At 46.9% G+C, this 25,594-nt stretch overlaps 1 protein-coding gene across 4 annotated transcripts in view; it reads left to right on the top strand.

Annotated features, from left to right (window-relative positions):
* The window catches only part of PDZD2 (PDZ domain containing 2), a 214,755-nt gene that overhangs the window by 66,564 nt on the left and 122,597 nt on the right, over positions 1–25,594 (top strand). For 3 of the 4 annotated variants that reach the window (XM_074569809.1, XM_074569808.1, XM_074569807.1), the window contains exon 3: positions 864–1,697. In XM_074569809.1, the coding sequence (XP_074425910.1) occupies positions 1,219–1,697 (479 nt within the window). In that variant the 5' untranslated portion in view covers positions 864–1,218. Of the gene's footprint in view, positions 1–863; positions 1,698–24,838; positions 24,934–25,594 lie in introns of those variants that run through there. The other variant, XM_074569810.1, reaches the window with a different exon arrangement.

Here is a 25,594-nt window from a genome sequence, read left to right as displayed (position 1 = left end):
GCAAGCTCGAAGCTGTTGCTTTCTTTTCCCTTCCCAGTGCACTGCTCACTGAGTGGCATCCACTGCCAGAAAATAACTCCCAAAAAGAAACCGGTCAACCAGACTTGACTCGCATCAGTGTTTTAACTTGTTTCACAGATCCTAATGATCCTAGAAAAAACCTCCTGCTTGCTAACCCCCAGCTCTTGCTGCCTCCTGGCTGCCTGCGTGGTTCTCTTTCGGAATTGCAGGAAACTGGGGAATTCACCCACACAGCTCTTGTCCTGGGGAACTGGGTCACCACATCCCTGTTTTAGATGCTTTACCTGCAGGGTTGGTTTAGTCCCCTGTAAGCCAGCGCTGCTGGTAAGAGGAGGGACCCCACTGCCTGTCCTCACCCTTCATACTTGCTGCCGCCGACCCCTCCTGCAGTTTGCAAAAATTCAAAAAAGTGACTGTGTTAAGCCTATCCCAGCCCAAAAACACTGCCGTGGAGGAGGTCAGATTTGCCTTCGGCAGCAGCATCAACCAGCTTCAGTTGCTGGTGAGACCAGTGTCACGCCGTGCCCCCTTCAGTGGTCCTTGGAGTGGATTTAGTTGGAGTGTCTCCTCTGCTTCGGTGACAGCCCTGGAGCTGTGGCAGGAGCATCCCCACGGCTCATCAATTCCCTGTTTTGCCGGGGAGGTCAGGAGCTAATCCTGACCTTTTATTCCCTTGCTGAGAAGAGCGGCTGGTGCCCTCAAGTGGTAAATCGCAGAAGGAGAGCGGCTCCGGCCGTACAAAGCCAGATTGGGGCTCCTGGCCCGGGCGGGGTGCTGGGCTGGGGCTGATGAATGCCTGCAGTGTTTTCGACACTTCTAACCATGCTGTTTCCCCCTTGCAGGACACGTCGGTGTGGTGACCGTGGTGGGAAGGAGGCATCATTCCCAGCGGAGCGGGGACCCTGACTGCAGGCATACTTGGACAGCCACTGACGCTCCCCACCGCTTCATCCACCGACATTTCTGTGGGGCTGACTCCTGGGTGTTCACACCAAACATCCTGCCTTGACTGTGCGTTTGGCCTGCTGGACCCCCAAAGACGTCCCCGCGAGATTAGATGGGGCTTGCTTTGTATCTGCATCCCCACTCCAGCATGGCCCCAGGGGCTGCAGGGGGCTGCAGCGGGCGGCAGAGCCAACGTCCGGGGAGCCGATTGGGGCCGGGACTGCTGCTGTGAGGGAATGCACAAGGACGGCTATGCCCATCACGCAGGACAACGCGGGGGTCTTCCTCCCCCTCCTGTGCCAGTGGCTGCAGAACAGCCGTCGGGAGGGGGCCGAAGGGGCTGAGCAGCAGCTCTGCCGCTCGGCCGTCCAGAAGCTGAGCGAGTACATCCAGCTCAACTTCTCTGTGGATGAGAGCAAACTGCAGCCAGGGAGCTGTGGGACTTCAGATACGGAGATCTGCACCATGTACCTGGCCCAGGAGATGCGAAAAACTGAGGTTCTGGGGTTGAGCTTTGGGAACATCCCTGCTCTGGGGGACTATGGGGAGAAGCGTCGAGGAGGGAAGAAGAGGAAGGGGCATAAGGGGCCGGTGCTCGACGTCGGGTGCATCTGGGTGACGGATTTGAAGAAAAACAGCCCGGCTGGGAAGTGCGGGAGAGTGCGCCTGAAAGACGAGATCCTTTCTCTGAATGGCCAGCTGATGGTCGGCGTGGACGTCACCGGTGCCAGGTAAGGGTGGAGGAGCAGCCTCTCGCAGCACACGGTGCAGGTCGCAGTCGGTACTGATTTGTGTCCAAGAGTAGAGGTTTTGACCTCTGCTTTCCAGCCCCCGGGAGAGCTCTGGGTTCCTTCCTAAGGCCTGTAGGAAATAAGTGAAAAAACAAATCAATAATTAGCCCACATCCGCTACTCGCACATCCCCTGGAAAAATTTGAGGGGTCATTGTGTCAAAAAATAGTACATCGTAAGCATTGGAGCATCTCCAGGTGTCTTCCTGGGTTTGGATAAAACTCTTTCCTTAAGTAAAAACGAACACAAACTCAGCAGCATTGGAAGATTTTTTTACAGGTGCATCTTGTTTTTGTTGAATCAGTTGGGTTGAGGGAAGCTTTTCTGACAGCTAAATGTTGTCTGAGACTTTTTCAAAGCAAGACATTTTTGTGTTTTCCAGATTGGAACAACTTCATTTTAATAAATTCCCTTTGATTTTATTTCATTTGCTCTCTTTTGCTGTCTCCCGTCCCAGAAAACTTCAAACCTCTCAGAGTTCAAATCAGAAATGAAGGTTCTTCCAGTGATACAGATTATTTTTGCTTTTTTATTTCAGCTGCTGCATGGTGTGAAATCAGTTACTGGCCCAGCTTTGTTCTTTGGGGGCCGGCAGACTTGCTCACGTTTCCCTTTGTGAAGGCAAAGACCTTTTTCTGCTAAAGATGAGGATGCAAATGTTCATTTGTACCTGAGGTTGCAACGTACGGGAGGGCATGAAATCCTTTCCGTCTTGCCAAAGGGGGTTCATCTTGAGGATGGACAGTTTGGGAAACAAAATACTAGTGAAGTGGCCCCTCTTTAAAAGGAAACTCTGTTGATCTGCAGCCTGAGTCATCCAGCACGTTTTATGGGCCTTCAGAATAATGTGACATTTTAGACCAGGTGAGAAAGTGCTTCAGCAAGTGAGATTTGCAACGGGGGCAAATAACAAGTTTTAACCAAAATAAGCAATATATTGGGGGGGGGGGGGGGGGAAACAAAAAAGAAGAGTTGAATTTTTACAGATTCGTCCAGTGAGAATACAGCATTGATGGGAAGACTCATTGGTTATTTATCTGCCACTTTAGTTGTCGTCCTTGCGAAGCTGCAACGGCCTCAGCGGGGGTTGACGCTTGCAAGTTATAATCCTGCAAAGCGCTCGGCTTTTTCTCCCAACAGGCAGTGAATGCGGCAGCGGTTTGGGGTGACCGTCGCTCCTGATTCTGCCACGTGGCAGAATAAAAGCAGCGACGCCTCCATCTGTGGGTGCTGGCTGTGGTTCTGCAGCTGTTGATAACGACCCTCTGGAATTTCAAGCCTGTAATTCAATGAGTGAATAAATACCGGTACTGTGGAAGTATCAGTCAGTGGCGCCCCCAAATTTGAGAGGTTTTGTACCAAAAAGCAGTCAATTTGCTGTTTCCTCTTTACCAGATGTCACTGTTCCTAAAATCTAAGGAACAGTGGCCAGCGATAACGTTATCTTATTATTAATGCAAATGAAAGATAATACCCAATGGAGTCCAAAAGGTTTGGATATTTGTTCTTTTTATCCTATCCCTGAAGGCTTCATTTTGGGGTTGTTCCTTTTGGAAAGTTCTGTTATTAGGTCAGCAAGGTGTGACTGTTGCTAATGAGAATCAAGTGCTCCATTTTCCTTGGTTGAGATTTGGTTTTGGCCATTATAAAGGCGGAGTTTTGGTGGTACAGGACCAGCGTTGTTGTTCATAAAATCCTATTTTAGAATATTCTACACCCAATTTAGGCCAAAATTTAGGACATCTCTTAGTCAAAACCTGATTTATTTTCAGCATCCAAAGCATCCTTGCCTAAATTACCATTAACTGCTATTTGACAAGGGTGATGTTGATGGAAGACATTTTGGGACCTTGTGGAAGCTCTCAGTTTGGAGTGCTTGGTTTTCCTTCTCAACGAGATGGCTGGTAGCTCCAGCCCCATGTTACCACCTTGTGATTCTGATCTGCTTCAGGATGCTTTGAGTCATTCAGTAGGTTTCTCTGTTGGGGTGCTCAGAAGGGAGATAATTCTGCGTAGGTTTAAAATAGGCTGAAAGGCAACCTCAGTTCGACTTTTGGGGAAGCCTGTTTCAAAGAAGATGCTTTCCTAGAATATTTCCATATTGCTGCTATGAGCAGAGCCCATTCCCCATGGCTCTTCAAGGTGTTGGGGCAGGTCAGCACACTGAATAGTAGTCTTGGCTCAGTTCCTGTCTGCCTAATTATTCTCTGGCTGGGTGGGAAACTCTTCCAGGTCTATACAAAGGGGCATGAGTGCTGTGAATTGTAGTGTGATGTACTTTGTGTAGACTGTACATGGTCAGTGAAATTAAAATTTCACCTGTGGCTTCTGTAGCACCAGGCTGGATTGGGCAAGCAAGACCACTTTTCCTCATCTGTCAATGTGCCAGGGCAGCCCCATTTTGCCTGCTGAGCATGTTGCGGTCCACACTAATGTTTTAGGGAATCTCCTGATTTATTTCCATAACAGCAGGGAATTTGTCAGGTACCTGGGGACCCTGGACACTGAGCAGAGGGTCTCACGACTCTGCCACTTTCCTGGGGGTTGCCACCCCTGCAGCAGTGTTGGCAGAAGTGTGCCCATGTACCCAGGCTTCAGGTCATCTCTAGCTCCGTCCCTCCATGCAGAGCCTCCCTGCGCCAAGGGGCTAAGACAATACAGTGGACAGTGTGAGGAGAAGGGCCCGGGGCACGCCATCCCTTCTGCTGGCTATCCTATGGATGTGGTCAGTTTGTAGAGGACGCAGGGGCAGATGGCTGGAGCCATGAGAGATTGCATATCCCTGGACAGATTAGCTTAAATTGGGCAGCTCTGGATAGATTGCAGTCTTTCAGCACCTGCCTGGTGTAGATCCTGTACCTACAGGTCCTCAGGTCCCAGAGCAGTGATGGGGTCAGGCACCATGCAGAAGAGGAGCATGCTGCTTCTCGGAGGAACCAGCTGCAGGTATCACTCATCTGTCTCTCTGCGCTAAGGAAGCTGAATCCGGTTTGACTTCTTCAAAGAAAATGTATTTATTTAAATTCCATCTGATTGCCATGTAAACAGCAGAAACAGGTTGATTATTGATGAGCTTGTTTCTTTTTTTCCCCTTCTTTTCATTTAGAGAAACATTATGCAGTAATATAATCATCAACGCTCTTTGCTTAACAAGGTATTATTACATTAGAGAGGAACGATGTAGGTGGTGGCATTTTTGGTGATGTTAGTGACTGAGGGAAAATTATTGCTCTCTTCAGAGTTAGCAAATTGTGTGTGTCTATCAAACACAATTGCAGGGAAATGAGCTGTATTGGAGTACTGAATAAAGGTTAGTCAAAACTCTGCATGTTTATTTATCTTCTGTCTATACAACTCTATCTCCAAAACACAGGGGTTATTTTCCCCCAGACAACAACTTCCTATGTATTTTGGAACTACTGCACTCATTTTGGGCTATTACTCATTTACTGGAGGGAGGCTGTTGGTATTCCTGCAGATGACAGATGAATCCTTCATTTCTTGAGCATGAAGCTGAATGGGGCTTCATTGAGCAAGTCCTGGGAGGATTTCAAAAGAATTATTTTGTCATAGATATCACTCAGTTTGAAATATTTGATTATGAATTTCATCAAGCATAGCCGCAGTGCTTGGACACAGCTACCATATACATCTAATCTTTAAAATCAGTGCTGAATAGATTTCCAAATTCAAACTGTTTTTGAAGAAAACAGGGTAAGATACATTACAAGTGATGACAGTGTGGTATAAATATGAGATATTATTATAATTTTGTCATTGAGGAAAGTCAACCACTGCTTCAAAATACCGTGTTCCTCATCTCCAAAAATGACCAAACATCACCATGTGTGGGAATACAGTCAGAGAACTGGCTGGCTTCTTTTTAACCCACAACCTGGAGTCACTTCCAAAAAAACTAACAGAGAAGCAGTTTGACAGACATACCTTTGCACAGCATTTTCTCAGTCTCTCCTCTTCAGCCAGTGTCCTGGGGGAGTTGCTAGGACTCCTCCCAGCACAAGATACAGCATGTTGAATGACAGGGAAATCACTTTATTTTCAAAGATGCAGAGAAAGACCTCCAGAAATCAGGTGTGCAATGGAGAGTGAGCTTTAAACGCCAATACTAAAGGCAAAGCTTTGACCTCACCTAAAGTTGGGGGTTTCCAGCAGAGTCAAGGTCTTTCCTGAGTGCTTGCTGCTGCTGCATATTGCATCTACATGGTCCAGGGTATCTGTAAGCATGAAGATAACATCCTGGTCCTCCTAGCAGGTCAATGCTGTTAGTGGGTTGCTTGATACGTGGGCATCCTAAACACAGTCCTGCTTCTCTGTAAGTGCTAGCAGCTGATTACAGAGCACAATACTGAACGTCTAACCAAATTACAGGTCTCAAAATGTGCAAAGCACTTTTTGCTTGCGGCAAAGTCAACTGCCTGCGGCAGTCAATAACAGTCCTGGGCTCAGCTGGTTGGAATCCTGGGGTTCTGTGTCAAGAATAGTCTTTGCTGGTGCTGGAAAGGCGATTTGCAGTGTCTGTCTGTACTCAGAGCCAAGTTCTGCTCTCAACAGTGGTCGTCATGTGGGTGCTCTTCTTCTTTGCCCCCTTGTTGGGAGCCCTGCCTGCAAGGAGTTGCAGAGCAGTACATCTGCTGAGGGGATGGGAATGGAGAACTGGGACCTTTGCTGCGTCTGAGCAGAGCTGCTCAAAAATCTGACAGTGTGGTTTGAAAACACGTTTCAGAAGAGCACACCTTTCAAGGCAATTTTTACTAAGCTCCCCCTCCTCAGAAGCTTGAACCAAATTATTTTGTTACCATAAACTGCTTCGCCTCTGCAATAGAAAGATTTGCTTGTTGGGAAGAAGATCTCCCCTTGAATGCGGTCACTCTTTGATATCCAAGTGCAGTGCCCCAATTTTGTGTTTTCCATGGGGCACCGCTTCCTGATGCGCCGTGGTGAGACGCTGCCACTGCAGGAGGCTGGCTGTCCTCGCCATGGCCATTTTGTCCCTGCACTGGCGGCCGCCGTTGTCTCTGGAGCATCCGCAGGATTCTGTAGCTCCGTGTTACGCAGCAGCGTGTCCAGAATGCTTCCAGGTGCTCCGACTGGCATGTGGGGATGCCATGCTGTGAGAACAGGGAGCAAGGGCTGCGCTCCCTCTGATCATCAGCTGGGGCCCTCAGTTCTTGGTAACAAATCCATTCTTTAGTAGGGTCAGGCATTAGGGTGTATGAATGCCTGTGTGATGGTGGAAGGGGTGGTTTTCAGCGTGTTTCTATGGTAGTTACTGCGTATTTATTTTCCGCTTGGCAGAGCAATCTCCTTTATACATCCTTTTTCTTAGGGAAAAAATCACCCCAAGAAAACTATGTCTGGTCATCACAGAAAACTTTGTCTCATCACACCCCTATCTCCCGGGCATGTCAGGTTGCGTGGATCGATTGCTGTGTTTTACTGTGCTTCCTCACCTCCTTCCTAAAGCAAAAGTGCTGCCAACATAAAGTGCTGCTCGGTATAAGCAGCTGCTTTGCCTGGTGTTAGCAGGGCCTTCTCTTGGTTATGTTCATAAGAAAATATTTTTGTTTTAATAGGAAAACAAATGGAAATGTATCCTGGCCCTTTGCCCTTGGCCAAGGGGCAAACATTTCTGTGGGAGCTCCTTGTTAAAATATTAACAGCGCTGACTACACAGAGTAAAACAAGCACAGTGGTCCTGGAGACTGCAGCCTCCAAATACAATCTCAGGGAACAGATTTATCATAACTGACCTAAAAAATACCCCTGACCTATTGTGGAGCTGAATTTGTTTCCTTTTTTTATATCATATTACCAACCTTCATGCTGCAAAGTGACGGATCAGGGCACAGAGGCTGAGACCTGGGGCTCGTTATCAGGGGCGCAGATGGGAAGCGTGCGCCAACGTGCCCTTCGTGAGTCCCGAGGATGGAAAATAAGCAGCACGTAGGGATCCTGGCTGAGGGTTTTCTCCTCCGGTTGAGCTGCCGTGAGTGGGGAGAGAGTGAATGTGAGCGCAACCTTTGCAAAATGAGAGGAAGCCTATGGATGTCTGACATTTCTCAGACACAGTGTAAGTCTCACTCTGCTCCTAAAGCCTTGTGCGCTGGAGCATGGAGCCCCCTCTGAAGCACGGCCGCTATATTTTACGCTGACAGTGGATATTAATTCCCCCCTTAAAATATAAAAACAGGACTAAGAAACAAGGAGAGAGATGCTTTTCTTCCCTTCTTTTATGTCATCGGGAAAGGTATGAGCAGACTTAGCCACACATGTTGAGAAATAAATTGCTCTGAAGAAATGAGCTTTATCCCAAATCCTCTCTCAAGAGCCGAAGACTTAAGCAGAAGGTCACTAATCCCCAGACTCAGCAGAGATCATTTAGCTTGTTTGTCCTCTTTGCTTTATTAATCTGAGCGTTGGTTCACTCATTTTCCCCTCACACCCTCTGGTTCCTGCCTTCCCTCTCAACCTCCCCATCCCGATCCCAGCCGCCGCAGAGGCAAAGCCCATTCCCACATAGCCATGGTCGTTTGCAGCATCCCACCGCTACAACTACCTCCTCACCAGGCTTTCCAAACCCCCATCTTCCTCAACTTGGTGTCTTATTTATCTCCTCGCTCAGCTCAGTTTTATCTAAAACCCATGAAAGATGATGGAAAGATTTAAATGGCACACGTCCTGTATGTGTTTGCATGTTTGTCCCAAAAGTTTGGGAGCTTGTTGCTGCCGTCTACCCACTGTTGTCACAGAGCTGGCCTCTCTGGGTAAAAAGCATGATCCCCAGAGGACATAGACGTGTAATTAGGCAACCTCCCCAGGGCCGTCTGCAGCAAATGCTCCCCAGCCCCGGCTCTGTACGCTTTCTTCTCAGAGGGATTGCATCAGGCTCGAAAAGACTTGGATAGAGGTTGGTGGTGTTGCCTGAGGAGGCATAAAAGTTTCAGAGGTTATACAGCGTGGTGTTCTGAACTTTTTTTTTTGGACGTGCTTTTGTTTTGTTCCATTGAGCTATGAAAGCCCTGCTTGGAAGGCTGTACTTCGTTGCCAGGTGTAATCTCCATTTAATTTGCCGTGCGGACCGTGCTGTAATTACAAGAGAAGCAGCCCGCTGTTCGGGAGGGAGCTCTGCCCTCCCCGCTCACCTGCTGTTGGGAACGGCCCGGGTTGGTGAATCAGCCTCCTGTCTCCTCATTTATCCCTGACGCCAAAGCGCCAGCGAGAGCTCTTCGCCATCCTGAGCGGGATTTTCAGCCTCGCACGCAGCAAGCGTCCTGTGCTCTTAGGTCATCTGGAAGCGCGGCCAGGATGCAGCAGAACTTAACTAATTGGCAAACTGCTGGAATGCGGAAAACAAGGTCACTTTTTTCCACCGCCCAGCCAAGGAGCAGGTGAGGCCTTCAGCCACCGCAGCGGTTATTTTCACAGCCTCTCCAGCAGTGCATTTGCTAGCACAGAGCGGTGTTTTAGCCATCAATAATTAACAATAGAGATGTTAAAAAACACGAGCAAGGAACATTTTGTGCCCATTATTCTTGCTCTTTCTGTAATGCTTGTGCCCTTACACACCACTTTGCAATGTGCAGTCATTCACTGTGTCTCTGTAAATGTGAATTTCTCTTCATATTCTGGAAGTCCAAAGTTTTGCACAAAGCAGGCTGTTGGCTAAAGACTGATATCCATGAGACAGGAGCACCGAGCTGGTGCAAGAGGAGGAAGCGACTGGAGCCAGGTTCCTGGGCTGCAGTGAGACACACGGCAGGTTGTCCTTTCCCACCCACACTGACCGACGTGCCGTGAGTGCTGGAAAGGCACAGCTTCTCCTTTGTTGTTTTCTCATAGCATTGGGCTAAGGGAGCAGCGTTCCCATTCTCAGAAGGGTTTTGGGGCTGCTCTGCAAGGAGATGATGATCGTATTTTCTTGCCAGCCTCGTGTACCTTTGGGTGTGATGGTTGCTGTTCAGGAAGATGCACTAGGACTGAGCTGTGACCCTCCACAGCCAACAGTATTAATGGTGGTGGCAGCTTAAAACCCTCTTATCTCCTGTCACTGGGAATCAGACCTGGCGTGGAAAGGACAGGAGTGTGGAGGGTTGAAGGATGATGAACAGGAGATGGTTCCACAGGAAGAGGCTATGCTCGACATCAGCCTCAGAGAGACAGCTTGTCAGCATGAACCTGCCATCTACGGACATAAGTGAGAAGACAAATATAAGAAACGTAGGTGTGATCAGCAGAGAGGCTGCTCTGGAGTATATAACTCCAGAGACAGCTGCTGTGGTGAATGGCTTTGGGGCTGGGCTTTTTTTTCCCCTGGAAAACTCATTGCTTTTCTTATCTGATGTGACACTTGCCTCCAGCTCCGAGCAGTATCACATGCTCCTTGAAACTTATTTTTCTGTCTCCCTTCCATCAGATGTAGGCTAAGACGGGAAGGGCTTATGTATCAATTGCAGGCTTTACAGCATCACTCACCATTCTGGCTGCTTTCGCTGGATGAAATGTGTGACACTCAGCAAGATCATCGGCGCCTCCAAAGGGAAACACTTTTACCAGAGCAGTACCAGTAAAAAGATAAGTTGTCAGGCACTGCCAGAAGGTTTGGGGCAGCTCAGGAAGACCTGAAGCCACCGAGACAGGATAAGAGTAGGGAAAATGTGATGATTAGCAGCAAACTTCACCCTAGAGCACCCAAGATCAGGAAGCCCAGACAGACTGAAGGCTCTTTAACAAGACTGTGAGAAACGAGAGGTAGATGGAAAATGGATTCAAGCTTTTTCAAAATGCAACAGAATTGTTTAAATGTGACTGAAGGAGATTATTGTTCCTGATGATGAGTAAGACTCTTTTATATTGTTTAAAAAGGTGGCAAGGTCCATTTTTTCCCTTCTCCATAGTAGCTACTATAGATACCTTCTAAAAATAGATAATCTTCTAAAAAAATCTGGCAAAAAACAAGGACTAGATTAATAGACCAATCTTTTGACTGTGTTTTCTTAGTCTGCTACTTGATCTTTGGAATGGGTTCAGGCTAGCAGAGTAACTATTCGATGAAACAAAAGTCAGTGATGTCTTCCTTCTCATCCTCACACACACTGACCAGCGGATCTTTGTGCCATGACAACTGAAGAATTACTAAGTGCGTGCCGATTTTTTGTGGCCTGGGCTATTTTTGTTCTGGTAGTGAAGAGAAATACACAGACATGTGGTAACCAGTAAACTTTGTGTGACTATCTATCTGAACGCAGAGGCCAGATGAGGAAAAGGGGCTAGAGTTTGGGGAATTGCTTCTTGAAAACTCACAGATGATAAATGGAACCAAACTGGTGTGTCACGTTCTCACTGAGAATGGTTTCTAACAAACACTAATTGTTCTGCTGAAAATGTCATTTCATATTTTCATCTGTAGAAAAGTTCTACTAAAACACAGATTTTTCTCGGTTTCCTCTAGAGGGCAATGTCATATAAATATTTTAAGCAATTTTTGGGTTATGTCAACCGGGAATTTAGCCTGCCTTATCTAAGAATTCAAAAGACAGCAGTGAAAAGTGTTTCTTTACATGCTTTTTTAGGATGTGTACATACGTAATATAATTCAGTGCAGTAGCTAATCCCTTTAAGGAGCACAGAAATATATTGTGCATTTTGGGCAGATTTGCCTATTGCAGAGAGGGAACTGCTCATGAAGACCTGACTCTTCCTTATACCTGTGCAGCTTCAAGGACTTTCAGCAGCTACTCCTTATTTAAACTATTGTAAAAGAGATTATAATCCAGTCCTCTGATAATGAAGTTACCAGTTGCTGTAGTTTATGTTGTTAGCTGGAACTTCAGCTACCAGAGGATAGTGCAGAGGATAAATCTATGTACCAAGTCGAAGTGGTCCATAGGACCTAGTAAAGAAGAGGGGCTTGTGTTATTACTTAATTCCCTAAGAATTTAGGTATTCCCAAATTTATTAACGGTATTGCTTGTTTGATGGATGTTAGCAACAGCACAATTTTCAAATGAATTGTCCACATAAATAGGTGCTAAAATTAGTAGGAATCAAAGGTGCCCACTCTGGACCTTAATAATTGAACTTAAGGGATATTCTCTTCTATTTTTAGTCACTGTAGTGTAAAAAATGGCAAATATGGATAAAGACTATTTTGTTTTTCCTAAAGCTCAGATGTATAATTTGAAACACGCTTACATGGGCACAAACTTCTTTTTTGTTGTCTCTATCATTATCTTCCTCCCTTCCCCCAGATCAACACTTCTAAAAGGGAAATTTGCTCTTGACTTCCCAACATGAAAATGGCTTTAGAGAAATCCTTTTACAATGAGTCTCCTTTCCCCTCCTGATGGTGACTAGTACTCTGGAGCATCACCATAATGACCTTATTGGATTAATTTGCAAATCCCATATGGTTACTGAATTTGTGGGTTAACATTCTTTGTAAAATACCTCTTCCAAAAAAGTAATGGGCAATCTGCAGTTGCCAAGTTCTCTAAATGAATAAACCTGTTTGTTTGTTTTTCCCCAAACAGGAAAAGAAATTAATTCAAGTGAACCCTTATTCCCAAAAGCCTTCTATTTGAAAACAAGGGCCTGTGAATAAAAAGAGCAATAGTTGCATTGGCCTCAAAGCCAGCAGGCATTAGGTAGCAAACCAGGATTTGCCCTCTACTTTTGAGTAATAGTAGCTCTTAAGAAAAATCTGAGAACACAGCTCTTCTGCAGCCTTTACAAGTTAAATAGGTGATAACTGCTTTTTAATTACTGCTGCTGGCCAGGCAGGACTTTCTCTTAAACCATGTCTTAAAAACAATATGATAAGGAGTTTGTAAATTTTAAGTTTCTGGGAATTTTTTTTAGAGACACTAGTGGCAACTAAATATTCTTAATTTCATTTCTCATGCTGCATGGATCTCATTAATAGCTTCGTGTTTGAACTGTATATTCATCACCACGTTGGTTTAGGGCTCATGTTTGGATCTGGCTGGCTCCAGGATATCTGACAGCCTAATGCTTGACCACGGGGGATTATTCTTCGGCTGGGAGGAGCTGTGTTTGGGGCTGTAGGTGCACGGGGAGGTTGATTGCCCCTGAGCTGGGATCTCCATATGTGGGCAGCCCTGTGAATGTCAGGCCTGCATGGCTGCAGGTACTGAAGGAACCACCAAGAGTTCATAGAATCATAGAATGTGTTGGGTTGGAAGGGACCTTTAAAGGTCACCTAGTCCAACCCCCCTGCAGTAAGCAGGGACGCCTTTAACTGGATCAGGTTGCTCAGAGCCTCATCCAGCCTGGCCTTGAATGTCTCCAGGGTTGGGGCCTCCAGCACCTCTCTGGGCAACCTGTGCCAGTGTCTCACCACCCTCATTGTAAAGAACTTCTTCCTAATGTCTAATCTAAACCCACCCTGCTCTAGTTTGAACCATTGCCCCTCGTCCTATCGCTACGTGCCCTTGCAAACAGCCCCTCCCCATCTCTCCTGTAGGCCCCCTTCAGGTACTGGAAGGGGCTGTAAGGTCTCCCCGGAGCCTTCTCTTCTCCAGGCTGAACAACCCCAACTCTCTCAGGCTGTCCTCACAGCAGAGGTGCTCCAGCCCTCGGATCATCTTCGTGGCCTTCCTGTTCATGACTTCAGCTCCTCCTGCTCTCTCTCTTTCTGTGCCCTCCTTGCTGGCGAGTGGTCTGAAGCGCAGCTTTCTTGCACAGAACAGCAAAGCTGTGCCTGAGGTCTCTGGCAATACCATAACACTGGCCTGCAGTGGAATTGTTTCCCCTTTGCCTCCATGGAAATGGTGAATCTCTGCCTTCCAAATTTCCTCCCACCACTCCATATCTGACCCATCAATACACAACATTGTCTTCTCTCTGATCTGTTTTTCGATCATTGCCTGAATTTGGAAAGTAAGCGGTATGTACGGCAGAGCAGAAAATTATTTAGTAAACTAGCTAATTTCATCGGGATGAACTATGTGGTTAAAATAAATCAGATTTCAATAATTCACCAGTTATGCTGTGCAGAAAGAAATAATAATAGCTAAAAAACAGTGTACAGATGCCAAATGGATCAGGAGTTAATGGCTGATGTGTGGAATTCAGTCAACAAGGGTTTACTGCAGGGCTCCGCCTTTAAATGGACCCTGTTTTAAATGGTGTATGAGAAAGGCAGAATCTCACTGCTTTATTCGAATTATTTTGTGGCTCAAATGCTTTCCCTGATGACCCAAGAATCAAATTATAAACTGTGGAAATGAGTTTAAGGGGAATCATCATTAAAAACAAAAAATCATGCAAGTTAGTAGAGAAGTAAACATCTGTCTCGAGAGAGGTGGATTTCACAAGAGCTTGAAAAAAAAACAGGTAAAAGACAAGAGGGTAGAAAAAATTTAGGATGGAAGAAGGACTTAGAAATTCATTAATTCTGGCTGTCTGAATAATAATCAAAAGTGTTTTGCCTAATATGTAATTAAATTAGATATCATTATCTGTTAAAACAGTTCAGCCAGCCCTAATAACCAAGGAAACCAATCCTGAGTCCAGGTGTCAGCTCCCATACTCCCTGAGGTTTTCCCAGCCTTGAGGATATTCTCTCATTTAATGATAGTATCAATAATAGCACTAAAGAGTATGAGGAGGCATATTCTGCCTTTTTATATAATCTTCAACATGCACAGCGGTGCACTCAGGACCCACTGGCCATGTACTGCATTAGAGGAGTCATGCATGACTTGGTGAAACCAAGGCAAGATCTCCTTTAGATTAAAAAATATCATATACCTTGCAACGTACCAAGTCATAAGCTGGTGTAGGAATCCAGCATGAACGCAATGTAAAGAACTAGTTTAAATTCCATGTAAAGTTTTGTCTTCTTCACATATTAGTAGTGTTTGTGACTTGCTTGCAGTTCATGTTGTTTTCTGCAGCGAGCCCGTGTGGGTTGCCTGCTTTGCCTTCCGCTTCTCTTCTGCATGCTTCTATTTTAAATCATTTACCTCTAAGTTGTTTAGAGAGAGTTGGGGTTGTTCAGCCTGGAGAAGAGAAGGCTTCGGGGAGACCTTACAGCCCCTTCCAGTACCTAAAGGGGGCCTACAGGAGAGATGGGGAAGGACTCTTTGTCAGGAAGTGTAGTGATAGGACACGGGGTAACAGTTTCAAACTGAAGGAGGGGAGATTTAGATTGGATATTAGGAAGAAATTCTTTACTGTGAGGGTGGTGAGGCACTGGAACAGGTTGCCCAGGGAAGCTGTGGATGCCCCATCCCTGGAGGTGTTCAAGGCCAGGCTGGATGGGGCTTTGAGCAGCCTGGTCTAGTGGGAGGTGTCCCTGCCCATGGCAGGGGGTTGGAACTAGATGATCTTTAAGGTCCCTTCCAACCCAACCCACTCAGTGATTCTGTGATTCTATAAGTTATGTTTGCATAAACTGTATATGACTTAGAGCTATGTATCTAACTCATGTCAGGGTCTTTCAGCCTAATGGATAGCATGTGTGGACTTGAGAAGTGTTGGGTCCTGGTCAAGCCTTTTCCCGCAGCTGGGAACAAGCCACAGCCCCGGTGACAGGGAGGTGATGACAGCATCTCACTTTCTGCAGGTGCTTGAGCTCTCTGGGGGAAAAGCACGTTATTAAATGTGGGGTTTTACTGCAAAGCATTTCTTTCCAGATACCTGCCCGTCTGTTGAAGGGTTATAAAGTCAGAGCAGCTTCATAAGGGCTAAAATTCTTTGAAATACCTATTTCTGCAGAAGTACATTTGAGCAATACAAATAAGCCCTATTTTATGAGATACCTGGTTATGAATTTAGCCACTATCCAGTCTTCCCAAGTGTCTCCAAGAGGCATCAGTGCAAACAAGTGAGACTTATTTACCTGTAGGGTTTTGCTAGAATAATGACAGAATGGAAAAACTGAATTCTGTTTTTCCGAGGCCTTGAAGCCAAAATATTGTCCTTTTCTGCACCTAGTGCAGACTTTGAGGGGAAAAAAAAGCAACAAAAAAACAACCTTGTTTTTGTCGTGGTGCTCCAGCCAACATGCAGCTGAAGTTTGATTTCCAGATACAGTATTTGAGGTTTGTTGTGAAGTGAGAAGGTCCAAAGCCAAGCCTGCTGGAGCTGCCAGTATTCTAGTTGGAGCAATCACTCCAGTTTATAAAACTTTGCATATTGTACCCTCACCGGGTTATCTTTCAGAGATGAAAGTGCAAAAGTCTAACAGGGCAGCTCTGGATGTGGGACCCTGGGGAAAAAAGAGCCACTTTGGAGCTTTACTGGGGAAAACGTAATGACATGCTTTCCTGTTCAATGCGGCTCTTATTTGGTGAGAACTTCCTTGCAAGTATAAACAGGCTCCTTGGGAAGCAACTGAGCTTAGGAGGAACCAGTATCAGTGTCAAGATAAGCATGCAAGAAAAACAGGATTAAATATACCCATGTAATTCATCTCATGGCTGCCTGGCTGCATAGTGGGAAAAGTCTGGTAATGCTGGGAGCATCTCCCTGCCCCAGCCCTGAAGATAATCCTCTCTTGTGGTCACCTTGCACACGTTCCCCTTGTTTTTTGGTCCTCCATTTGGTATTTAGGGAGCCCGCGGGAGATGTGCAGTGACGGAGCGGGAGTTTCAGGCGTGGACACAAGGAGGAGGTTTGTGCCGCTGCTCACGTTGTCCAGGGACTTCTGTTTCTGGGGTTCCCCAGACTCTTCTTCTGAAGACTAACTTTGTGCAGGGAATGGGACAAAAAAAAGTGAACATGAGGCCAGGCTGAGGGTTTCCATCTTGGTCACTTTTTGCCGCCTGCTCTTTTGGCAGCATTCATCAAAGCAGTCTGAAAATTGTGTCCTGGAGGAACGGCTTGATTGAATATTTAAATTTTAAACTTACCGTGGCTCTTATTTTTCCCCAGGTCAGCTGCATATTGGAACTTTTAACCTTTAGATTGTGCCAATTGATCAAAATGTTCCTGTGTAGTCACTGAGGCCTCTTTCTTTTTTTTTTTTTTTTTGTTTCCCCTTCAATTGATGGGAAAATCTGCTCCTGACTTGGGAAGGAGGTATGGGACCTTACCAAATGAAAGCCTGAAATCATGGAATAGCATTTGTTGCTCTTAATACCCCTTCTCTTTGCTTTCAAAAGGGAAATTATTTTTCACTCCTTATAATTTTTTCATCCCCCCAGGCATTTTACATAAACACTGTAGGGGAAGGGGATGAATCCCAAATGTTAGGGCATACAGGAGTGATTCCTGATTTCCATATATGTAAGGATTATGCGAGGGTAAATCAATTAACTAAAGAGGTGAGTCTTGGTTTATGACCACGTAAAAGGAGAACTGGACCTGCAAGATGTGTTTTCAGATATGGTCAGCTGCCACAGATTGGTCCATAAGGAAACATCACAGCTCCAAAAAATTAACATGAAGCTAAGGACCAGCCATAAATCTCTCACCCAACAAGATACAGTGATATCCTAGTGAAAAACCCAAAACGGATCAGAAATCCAAGAAAGAGCCTGCCCACAGCACCCATAAGCATGATGCCTGAGATCTGCAGTTAGTACCAGATGCCACTGATACATGGCGTGGAGCCTGTAACAAAGACACGCTGGACCCATCCAGCCCAAGCGAGAAGCCTTGCAGATTAAATTTGTGTTAGTTGGAGCCTGTAGATTGCTTTAGCAAGCAAAATTGAGCCTGGGTGTTAAGATGATCTGGATCAAGAAATCCAAATTAGGTTTCCTCCTTAAAGAGAAACGAGCACGTTTTGGCACTGGTTTTCGTAACGGTTTTAGAAAGAAAATATTTGGAAACAGATGCAGTACGTTTCTGTATATTAAATCCAGTCTGTGAAATAAAACTACTCTCTCTGACTGCACAGAATGGTCAGAAGACTTCTGGAACAAAATCCTCCCTAAATCTCATGTATGTTTTAAGGAAGACTCTTGAAACATTAATAAGTGGCAAGTGGATGGCACGTTCTGACACGCGCTGGGAAGTACGCACAGATAAAATGCAGGATGGTTGGTGATGTTTAAAAAGCAAACAAGATCTGGGCTTCCACTTTGAATATCATAAGGTAGGGAGCACAGCGTTATTGCATTAATGGAGGCTAGTCTAGCATAAAATGAAAGCCACATTTGGAACAATCTCTGCATCCCTGGTTTAGGACACTGGGGAGAGTAATATAAAATAACTCCAGGGTGGAGCACAGGTTGCTGGAGGGGGCAGCCTCTGCTGTAACCTACATTATTTTTGTAGTCAAAGAGAAGGCGAAAATGTTGCTTTGAGAGGAAATCCTAGTGAGCAGGCACATATGGGCAGTGCATTTGCCGGGGGGGAGTTAGCCCTCGAACAGAGAGCCTTGTAGCCCTACCTGCTAGGCAAGCCCACCCTAGCTGGGGTGCTGCCAGTGCAGGTAGAGCCTGAGCATCCCGCTGGGTGTTTGCACAGGGGTAAAAGGCTCCGTTCCCTCAGCTTTGCTCTGAAAAGGCACCATGCCAGAGCTTGCCTTGCTCCCCATGGAGGTGCGCTGCAGTGTCGGGATGCTCTTGGCAGCCTTCACCAGCAGAAGGGTGGCCTTCCTTCCCTGTCCCAGCATCACGGTGCAGGCAAGGTTGTGGCTGGGGCTGGGAACGGGCACGAGCCTTCCTTTCTTCTGGCCCTTCCCTCTCTCGTCTTTACCTTATCCCCCCTCGTGCTTTTTCTGGGATGTGTGCTCATGTCCCGTTCCGTGTCACGGCTAAACCACTTCCAGTACTGGAAGCAGGGGAAGGCAGGGAGAGCATCTGGAGGGACCACCTGGGAGCTGATTGCCAGCAACATCCTGGTGAGGCAGTTGACCTCTTGGCCAAATTAATCTCTGGTAGATTTGTAGATCCCAGTATGAGGCATGGGCGGCAGTGGGTGTGCAGAGCCCTCCCAACCTTCAAGAGCACCTTGCTACCTCAAGCTACTATCTGGCGGGTCTTAAGTACATTTTTCCCCTATCTCTTGACCCTTTTGGGTTAATAATGAGATGTACATCGCGTACTGTGTGTACAGAGTCTTGTTGCTGGGAGATTCAGATCGCTGCTCTTGTGCAAAGGAAACAAACCCCGTGGGTATCTGCGTTCCCCGAGGCTGCTGAGCACCCCGTGCAACATTTTACACTCAGCAGAGCTTAGCAGAGTTAAAAATAGTTCTTGTTGTCAAAATATTTCTTGGTAGTAAAAACGTCCTTAGGATACTTTGTGAAGTGGTAACCTTTGGACCAAACAGGGTAAGGAAAAATCAGAACATACGTCTTCGACACTGCAAAAAAAAACCCCAAAAGTTTGTCTTAATTGCGCAATACGGGAGAAAGGTTAAGAGCAGAGAAAACTGGCATCACCTCGGGGAGGGAAAGAATGGAATTTAAATAGAGATCTAAGGGTGAGTACATAATGTAAAATATTATATCTTTGTGAAGTATTTTTCCCTCGGTGCCTGAAAGATTATCTGGGAGAAAATGCCTGGCTCTGTGTAGTGGATAAAGGTCTTGCGGGGAGTCTTTTGAATTCAAGGCAGGGTAAAACCTGACTTTTTTTTTTGTTTGTTTTTAAAGGGTAATGTAAATTCTAAATTTGGCCCCCAAGTTATAATTTCTAAAACCAAGTGTAGATAAGTGTTTCCACCCTGGAAAGAAAAATAACCTTAGTGATGACAGATTGTTTTGTGCAAACGCATGTTCCTGTGTAGAGTCTGAAACCTGGGCCGTACAGGTAAAGAAGTGAATGTATGAAGTGAACAGAAATTAAAATTAAACAGAGGACATTACTGAGACAAAGACAAACAGTAAACAAGGACTGAGATGTGAAAGACAGCTTGATGACTTTTTTCATTTTAATAACTGTAGCTGGTGTTAAATGTAGCAGAAAAGGCAAATTGCTTTAAGACCGTGTGATTTCTAGGTTATTACCCTCTGTTTTACTTCAGCAGACTAGTACATTTTCTTATATCTGTTTTTTGCTCTCCAATCTTGAGTTACTGCTTTGTATTTTGACGTTAAATACAGTATACTTAATGCCATGTAAATCTCCACTGTTGGGTACTAATTGATATTCTATTATTCTGGTAATACCTGAATTAGAGAACTGCTGGGTGAGAAGGCTTTATCCCCTACAGATTTGTAGTAACCTCTAAATAAATTCTATGAGCACATAAAGAAATTAAATAAAAAGTGAGCTCAGAACTATAAAATGTAGATACACTGCATCACAGTTTGGAGTTGCATGGAATATTCTCTAAAAGTAGGAATTTTTTCATGTATATAATTGATTTTTAAAACGATCAGCTTATTACTAAACTGTAAATGCATAAAATCATCTCTAATATGGCTGCTTACTAAACATTATGACTTTCACAAACAACTCTCTGCCCACAGAGCTGAAGCTCTGGCTAATGGGGTATATTTGGAAGAGGTGTTCCAGAAGAGGGCTTGTGGGGAGCTGTAGGACAGGGTTATCAATACAGTCAGTCTTAGGACACCCACTGCCCCCCCAGGAAACCCCAAGCAAACAAAAAAAACCCCAAACCAGTCCACTGGAGAAATTTGCTGAAAATTTCTGTTTTGAAGACTAGTGAGCTTTCACATTTTAAACATCAATTAGCCTTGATATAGGAAGTTTCAATGTAAGCTCTCTGGGACAAAGACCCCAGGTCCGTATTTTCATTACAAATGACTGACAGTATTTTGATCGCAATAAAAATGATAATAATGGATAAATTAATAGATTAATAAAATTGAATGGTTCAGTTTCCCAGCAGCTCTCAATACTCCTTCTTATGATTAGCTTTTCATATTTTGCCAAAGAAACCCTGCCTTCTATAACAGGAGAAAACATCTATACCCCACATAAGTAAGGAGAACAGCTGAACAGCTTGCTGACACACAGGGACAAGACACCAGAACATCCCCCCCACCCCCCCCACCCACCCCCCCGCCCCCGCCAAAAAAAAAAATCACTGAAAAACATCTCATTCCATACTATTTGTATGGTGGGAGGAACGAGAGAGTGTTTACAAATAATTCTAGCATAGCTCTTGCAAGGGCCTGTCTGCCCGCAATTTGCACATAAAACCCCACTGAAGATTAAGGGCTGGGGTGTTTCCAGCCAGACCTGGAGCTGTTTGGAATTTTTTTGGTCATTGGCATTTTTTCTGTACACCCCGTGAGTGGCTGGCAGGGGGTTTGCAGGCGGCAGGAGAGGACCCGGGTGCGCCTGCAAGCCGAGCCCCGGGTGGCTCTGGGGGGATGCTGGCTATGGGCTCTGGTATTCAGCTCTCCAGGGCTGTTTATAGTACTTGTGTGTTGGAGCTATTAAACTTGCATTTTTTTTCAATTTTTTTTTTTTTTAAATGACTTTTGTTGTGCTTGTGGGGAGCAGAAATGGTAAGGGAAAAGTTTTCTCTGCGGCATTTGTCTCATAGCATAATAGCATCTGGTGCAGAAATGGGGCTTTCTGGAGGTGGTGTTTGCGGAGATTTAGGGAATTCAGTGGCCTGAATGCACTGAATCGGCAAAACGAACTGTGGGGAGATTCACGCGGAGGTCAGGGAAGGGATTTTTGTATTTACCCTGGCATGGCCGGGAGCAGAATGTGTCTTTTGCAGTCCTTGGCTCTGCCTTGGCGCGCTGGACTCCTATGCACTGTTAACCTTCTTTTGTGTCATTTTTGTGGTTTCTGGCGCAGTTTGCTGTTTTCTTTTAGGAAAAAATGGAACATCATATTGTTGTTTTGGGTTATATGTGGTCCTGGATGTAGATGCTTATTGTGTCTTCAGAAGAATTCCATTTAATTCTGTATATTCATTTTGCTGCCCATCAGATCCACAAAAGTCTTGAATCCTGGGAACACGCACCATATAATTGACTTTATCTGTGTGTGTTGTGTGTCGGGGGTGTCAGACATCTGGTGCCCAGGACACAGCAGTGTCGGGAGAATGCAAATGACCGTGTCTGTTGTAAAGGACAAATTTTTCTAGTGCTTCCAGCTGCTGAAGGTAACATTTGAGATAAAGCTTAAATGTAGTGCAGTTTTAGGTACTCGGGAACAGACCTGGCACTTATGAACTCTCCTCAGCCGCCTCCTCGAAGTGTTAACGTCTAATACTAACACATTAGTGGAGCTGGTTTCAGTGACATTTAGTTTGTACGAGTGTGGCTCTGAGGTGATTTGTGTTCATCGCTGTTTTTGTGAATGTGAATCAAGAACTTGCATGGGCAAAGAGAAGATGATGAGTAAAGAACCAAAAATAACGGTAGCCCCTAACACGCCATGCAGCATTTTCCTTGTGAAGTGGCATGGGATGCAACTGCATCTTTATTAGCTAAGTACCAAACTGCTTTTTCTGCAGCCTTCTTTTGACTGCAACCTGAAAGTTTCACTAGTTCATAGTTTCTCCATCCTTAATTTTCTCCATCCTTGATTTTTCACTCCTGAAATTCAAGCTAGGAAGGAATTTGATGCCCTGTTCTGTGGGGCAGTAGAAGATGGTCTGGTCTAAGTAGTTCCCCTTGTTGTTTGTATATGTGCGTGGTGTTTTCTTTTGGATAGATTTGCTCTATGTGTTTATAAATCAATGCTTTACCTGTAAAAAATAATATGATTCATGATTCAAATCCTCTTTTGGCTTGTATCACCACAAATTACACAGAACCACAGAATCACAGAAGTGAAGTGCCCACCTGGCACTGGAAGTGCCCAGCGGTTTTGGACTTTCCTGGTGCCCAAGAGCCTGTTTCTGTGCTCTCATCCACGGGACGTTGCTGTTGTTCGTCTGTCTCCTTGTCCCATGGGGACCTCGCCATGCCATTTCCCTGCCCGCCATCCCTCCTCATGCCAGCTGGGAGGAGAAACCACCTTCTCACACGCTCTGGCTGCTTCTGCCTCGATTTTACTGGGCAGGACTTCGCATTTTCCTTTGCATTTGAATAGGAAGTTAGGTCATATCTGTGGCCCATAGATAAACATTTCATGGAGCTTTCTGGACTTCCAGTACCATAGGAGACTCTGCGGGATAAACCCCTGTGGTCTCTTTTCTGCTTATGACTGTAGCCTAAATAGTTAGGGGGACAAAAGAAGGCATCCCAGGCTGTGATTCCTGCTCCAAAACTCTTTTGTATTGTTATAATAACCGGGTTGTGGACACAATGCAGTTTTTAGGGCAGGGACTCAGGACAACCTCTCCTCCCACGTGAATGTCCTGAATTTTGGATTCTCTTTTGCACAGAGGAATGCAGTTAAAAGAAGAGGTGACGGAGAGGGCTTAGGCAGGAGGCGTCTGGAGGCTACTTATTTTCCCAGGGAAACAGTGCTAGGGAAATACCGCTGGTGCGCATTTCTCTCCTCTCACACAGAACTTGCGGTCCGTACCCCAGATGAGCTCCCCAACCCCTGTGCTGCCAGAGGACGGACACAGCCATCACACCCTGCTCCTCTCACTGTGCTCAAAATCTTATCTCTGCTTTTTAAATGAAGGGGCTTATGAGTTGTTGGGTTTGGGGGTGGTTTTTTTGGTTTTTTGTTTTTTGTTTTTTTTTTTCCTCAGGAGATGTCAGGCCATGAATCACGATTGGAAGGGAGGCATTTCCTGGTTAGCAGTGTTGAGCCCCAGAAAGAGGCACATCCCAAGGATTAGCTCTAGCTATGTTAACTGTTGGTGTGCTCAATTTTGACACCTAATTAACTACCTGCTTGCCTGGGAGCTGAGGCACTGACACCAGGCTGTGCATTTTGCTCCAAGGAACAAAGCCTGGAGTCTTCTGTCTCCCTCTGAACTCCTGTCTCCCTCTAAACTCCTGGAAGGCTGAAAATCACGCTGAAAATTCTGAAAAACACGAGGGACGGTTCTTTCTGTGTAGGGTAGTACTGTATATGAGAGCCAGGACTCCTGTGAGCAAAGCTAAGCTGTTAAGAGACTGCTTGAATGCAGCATGGGGCTCAGTGGAAGAGTTTCATCCTTGTCTATCTTGATTACAGCCTGATCTGCTCACTCCTTGGGCAAATATAATAATTTTTTTTTTTTTTTTAATACAGTTACAGGAAGGCGTTGTTCCCTGGTGTAAGGCCAGAACTTCTGTCATTAAAAGATGACTCTGACCACGGTTGCGTAGTTGAGACACTAGAAGTAAAAAATGCAATATTGGTTATAACCTGTGTTAGGCCTGCCGGGAACTGGCTGCCACACACCTGAAAAATGGCCGTGAGATGTTAAATGACAGCCTGTGATAAACACGCATCAGAAGAAAACAGCCCCTTGTTGTTGTGTGGAGGCGGCAGTGGGGATTTTAATTGGGATACCCCGAGTGGGATCATTTTCCAAGCGGGGCCAAAGTATGCGGGATGGCTTTCAGCAGGAGAAAGGTTTGGATGGAGCAAGTGCGTAGGGAGGGAGAAACACCGTGTGAGGTCCCCTAAGACAGAGCCAGGCTGCTCCGGGGAGAGGGTGGTCACCGGGATGGGGGATGCAGCCAGGGGCCGGGGCTGGCACTGGGCACCGGGTGGTGGTGGGACACACAACGCTACGGCAATGTCGCGGGCTCCTGCGGGACGCCGGGCACGCCGGGGTGGAGAGGTGTTCCGTGCGGGTCCCGGCGCGCGGTGCGGTGGTGCTGGTCCCGTTGTGCGGTGCGGTGCGGTGCACGGGTCCCGGTGCGCGGAGCGGTGGTGCGGTGTGGTGCGGTGCACGGGTCCCGCGGCGCGGTGCGGCGCAGTGCAGTGGGGGCAGGTGGCGCGGGTCGCGGTGCGCGGAGCAGTGCGCGGGGCGGGTCCCGGCGCGCGGCGGTGCGCGGAGCGGGTCCCGGTGCGCGTGGCGGTGCGCGGGGCGGGGCGGCAACGCGGGTCCCGGGGCGCGGCGGGGCGCGGAGCGGGGCGGGGCGGCGGCGCGGGGCCGTGCGTGGCCGCCTGCAGCCGCGCCCCGCGCCCGGGAGGCGGCGGCGCCGCCGAAGGTGCCTCCCCGCCGGCGGCGGCAGCAGCAGCAGCGGCAGAGGCGGCAGCAGCAGCCTCCGCCGGCGCGCAGCGGCTCCGCGGCTCGGTGCCGGCAGGTGATTAAGCAGATGAGCGGGCTGCGGGCGGGGATCAGCCGCGGCCGCCGGCTGCTGCGGGGAGGCTGAGCCCGGCGGCGAAGGGACGGGAGGCGCGGAGAGGTGCGCGGGGCGCGGAGCCGCAAGTTGTGTCGGTGGCCGGAGCGGGGCGGGGGTGCGCGGCGGACCCCGCGGAAGGTGGGGGACGGGACCGCGGTGCGGCTGCCGGGCGGCCCCGGGGGGGTTATGTGTCCCGGTGGCGGGGGTGCCCCGCGGGAGCCGCTGCAGCGCCGTGTGCGGAGACCCCCCCCACCCCGAGCCGGGCTGGGGGCTCCTGGCTCGGGGCTGGGCAGAAACTTTGGGTGCGGTGTGGCGTGAGCGTCGGGTCTCCCGTGGGGACGGGTCTGGGTCCGAAACCGCCGAGCAGTTCGTTTGGGGAAAACCTCCCCAACTCTAGGCACAAAACGCCTTCCTGGAGGACACATGAATACCAGATTTTTAAAATGAAAGCGCTGCTGAAAGCCTTGCAGAGGAGCTTCGCTTGGCAGGCTCGTGCACTGAAGGCTTTTAATAAAGAAAATATATTGTCTTCCAACTGGATGCAAAAAATAGAGCTGAATTATCACTTCCCTAAATCATGATTTCTGGCTTTCAGTTAGGAGAGCTTTTGGTGGCATTCAAGTACCACAGCCATCATGTTCTCTAAATATCTCCTAATCCTCAAGCAAACAAAAGTCTGTTGGTGTTTAGTGGGTTTTGTACATGTAGGGCATAGGCGCACTTC

Source organism: Larus michahellis, chromosome Z (genome assembly GCF_964199755.1).
Source record: "Larus michahellis chromosome Z, bLarMic1.1, whole genome shotgun sequence".
In the NCBI taxonomy this organism is placed as follows: domain Eukaryota; kingdom Metazoa; phylum Chordata; class Aves; order Charadriiformes; family Laridae; genus Larus; species Larus michahellis.
Note: the sequence above shows the minus strand (reverse complement) of the source record. Positions and strands in the feature narration are given on the sequence as shown.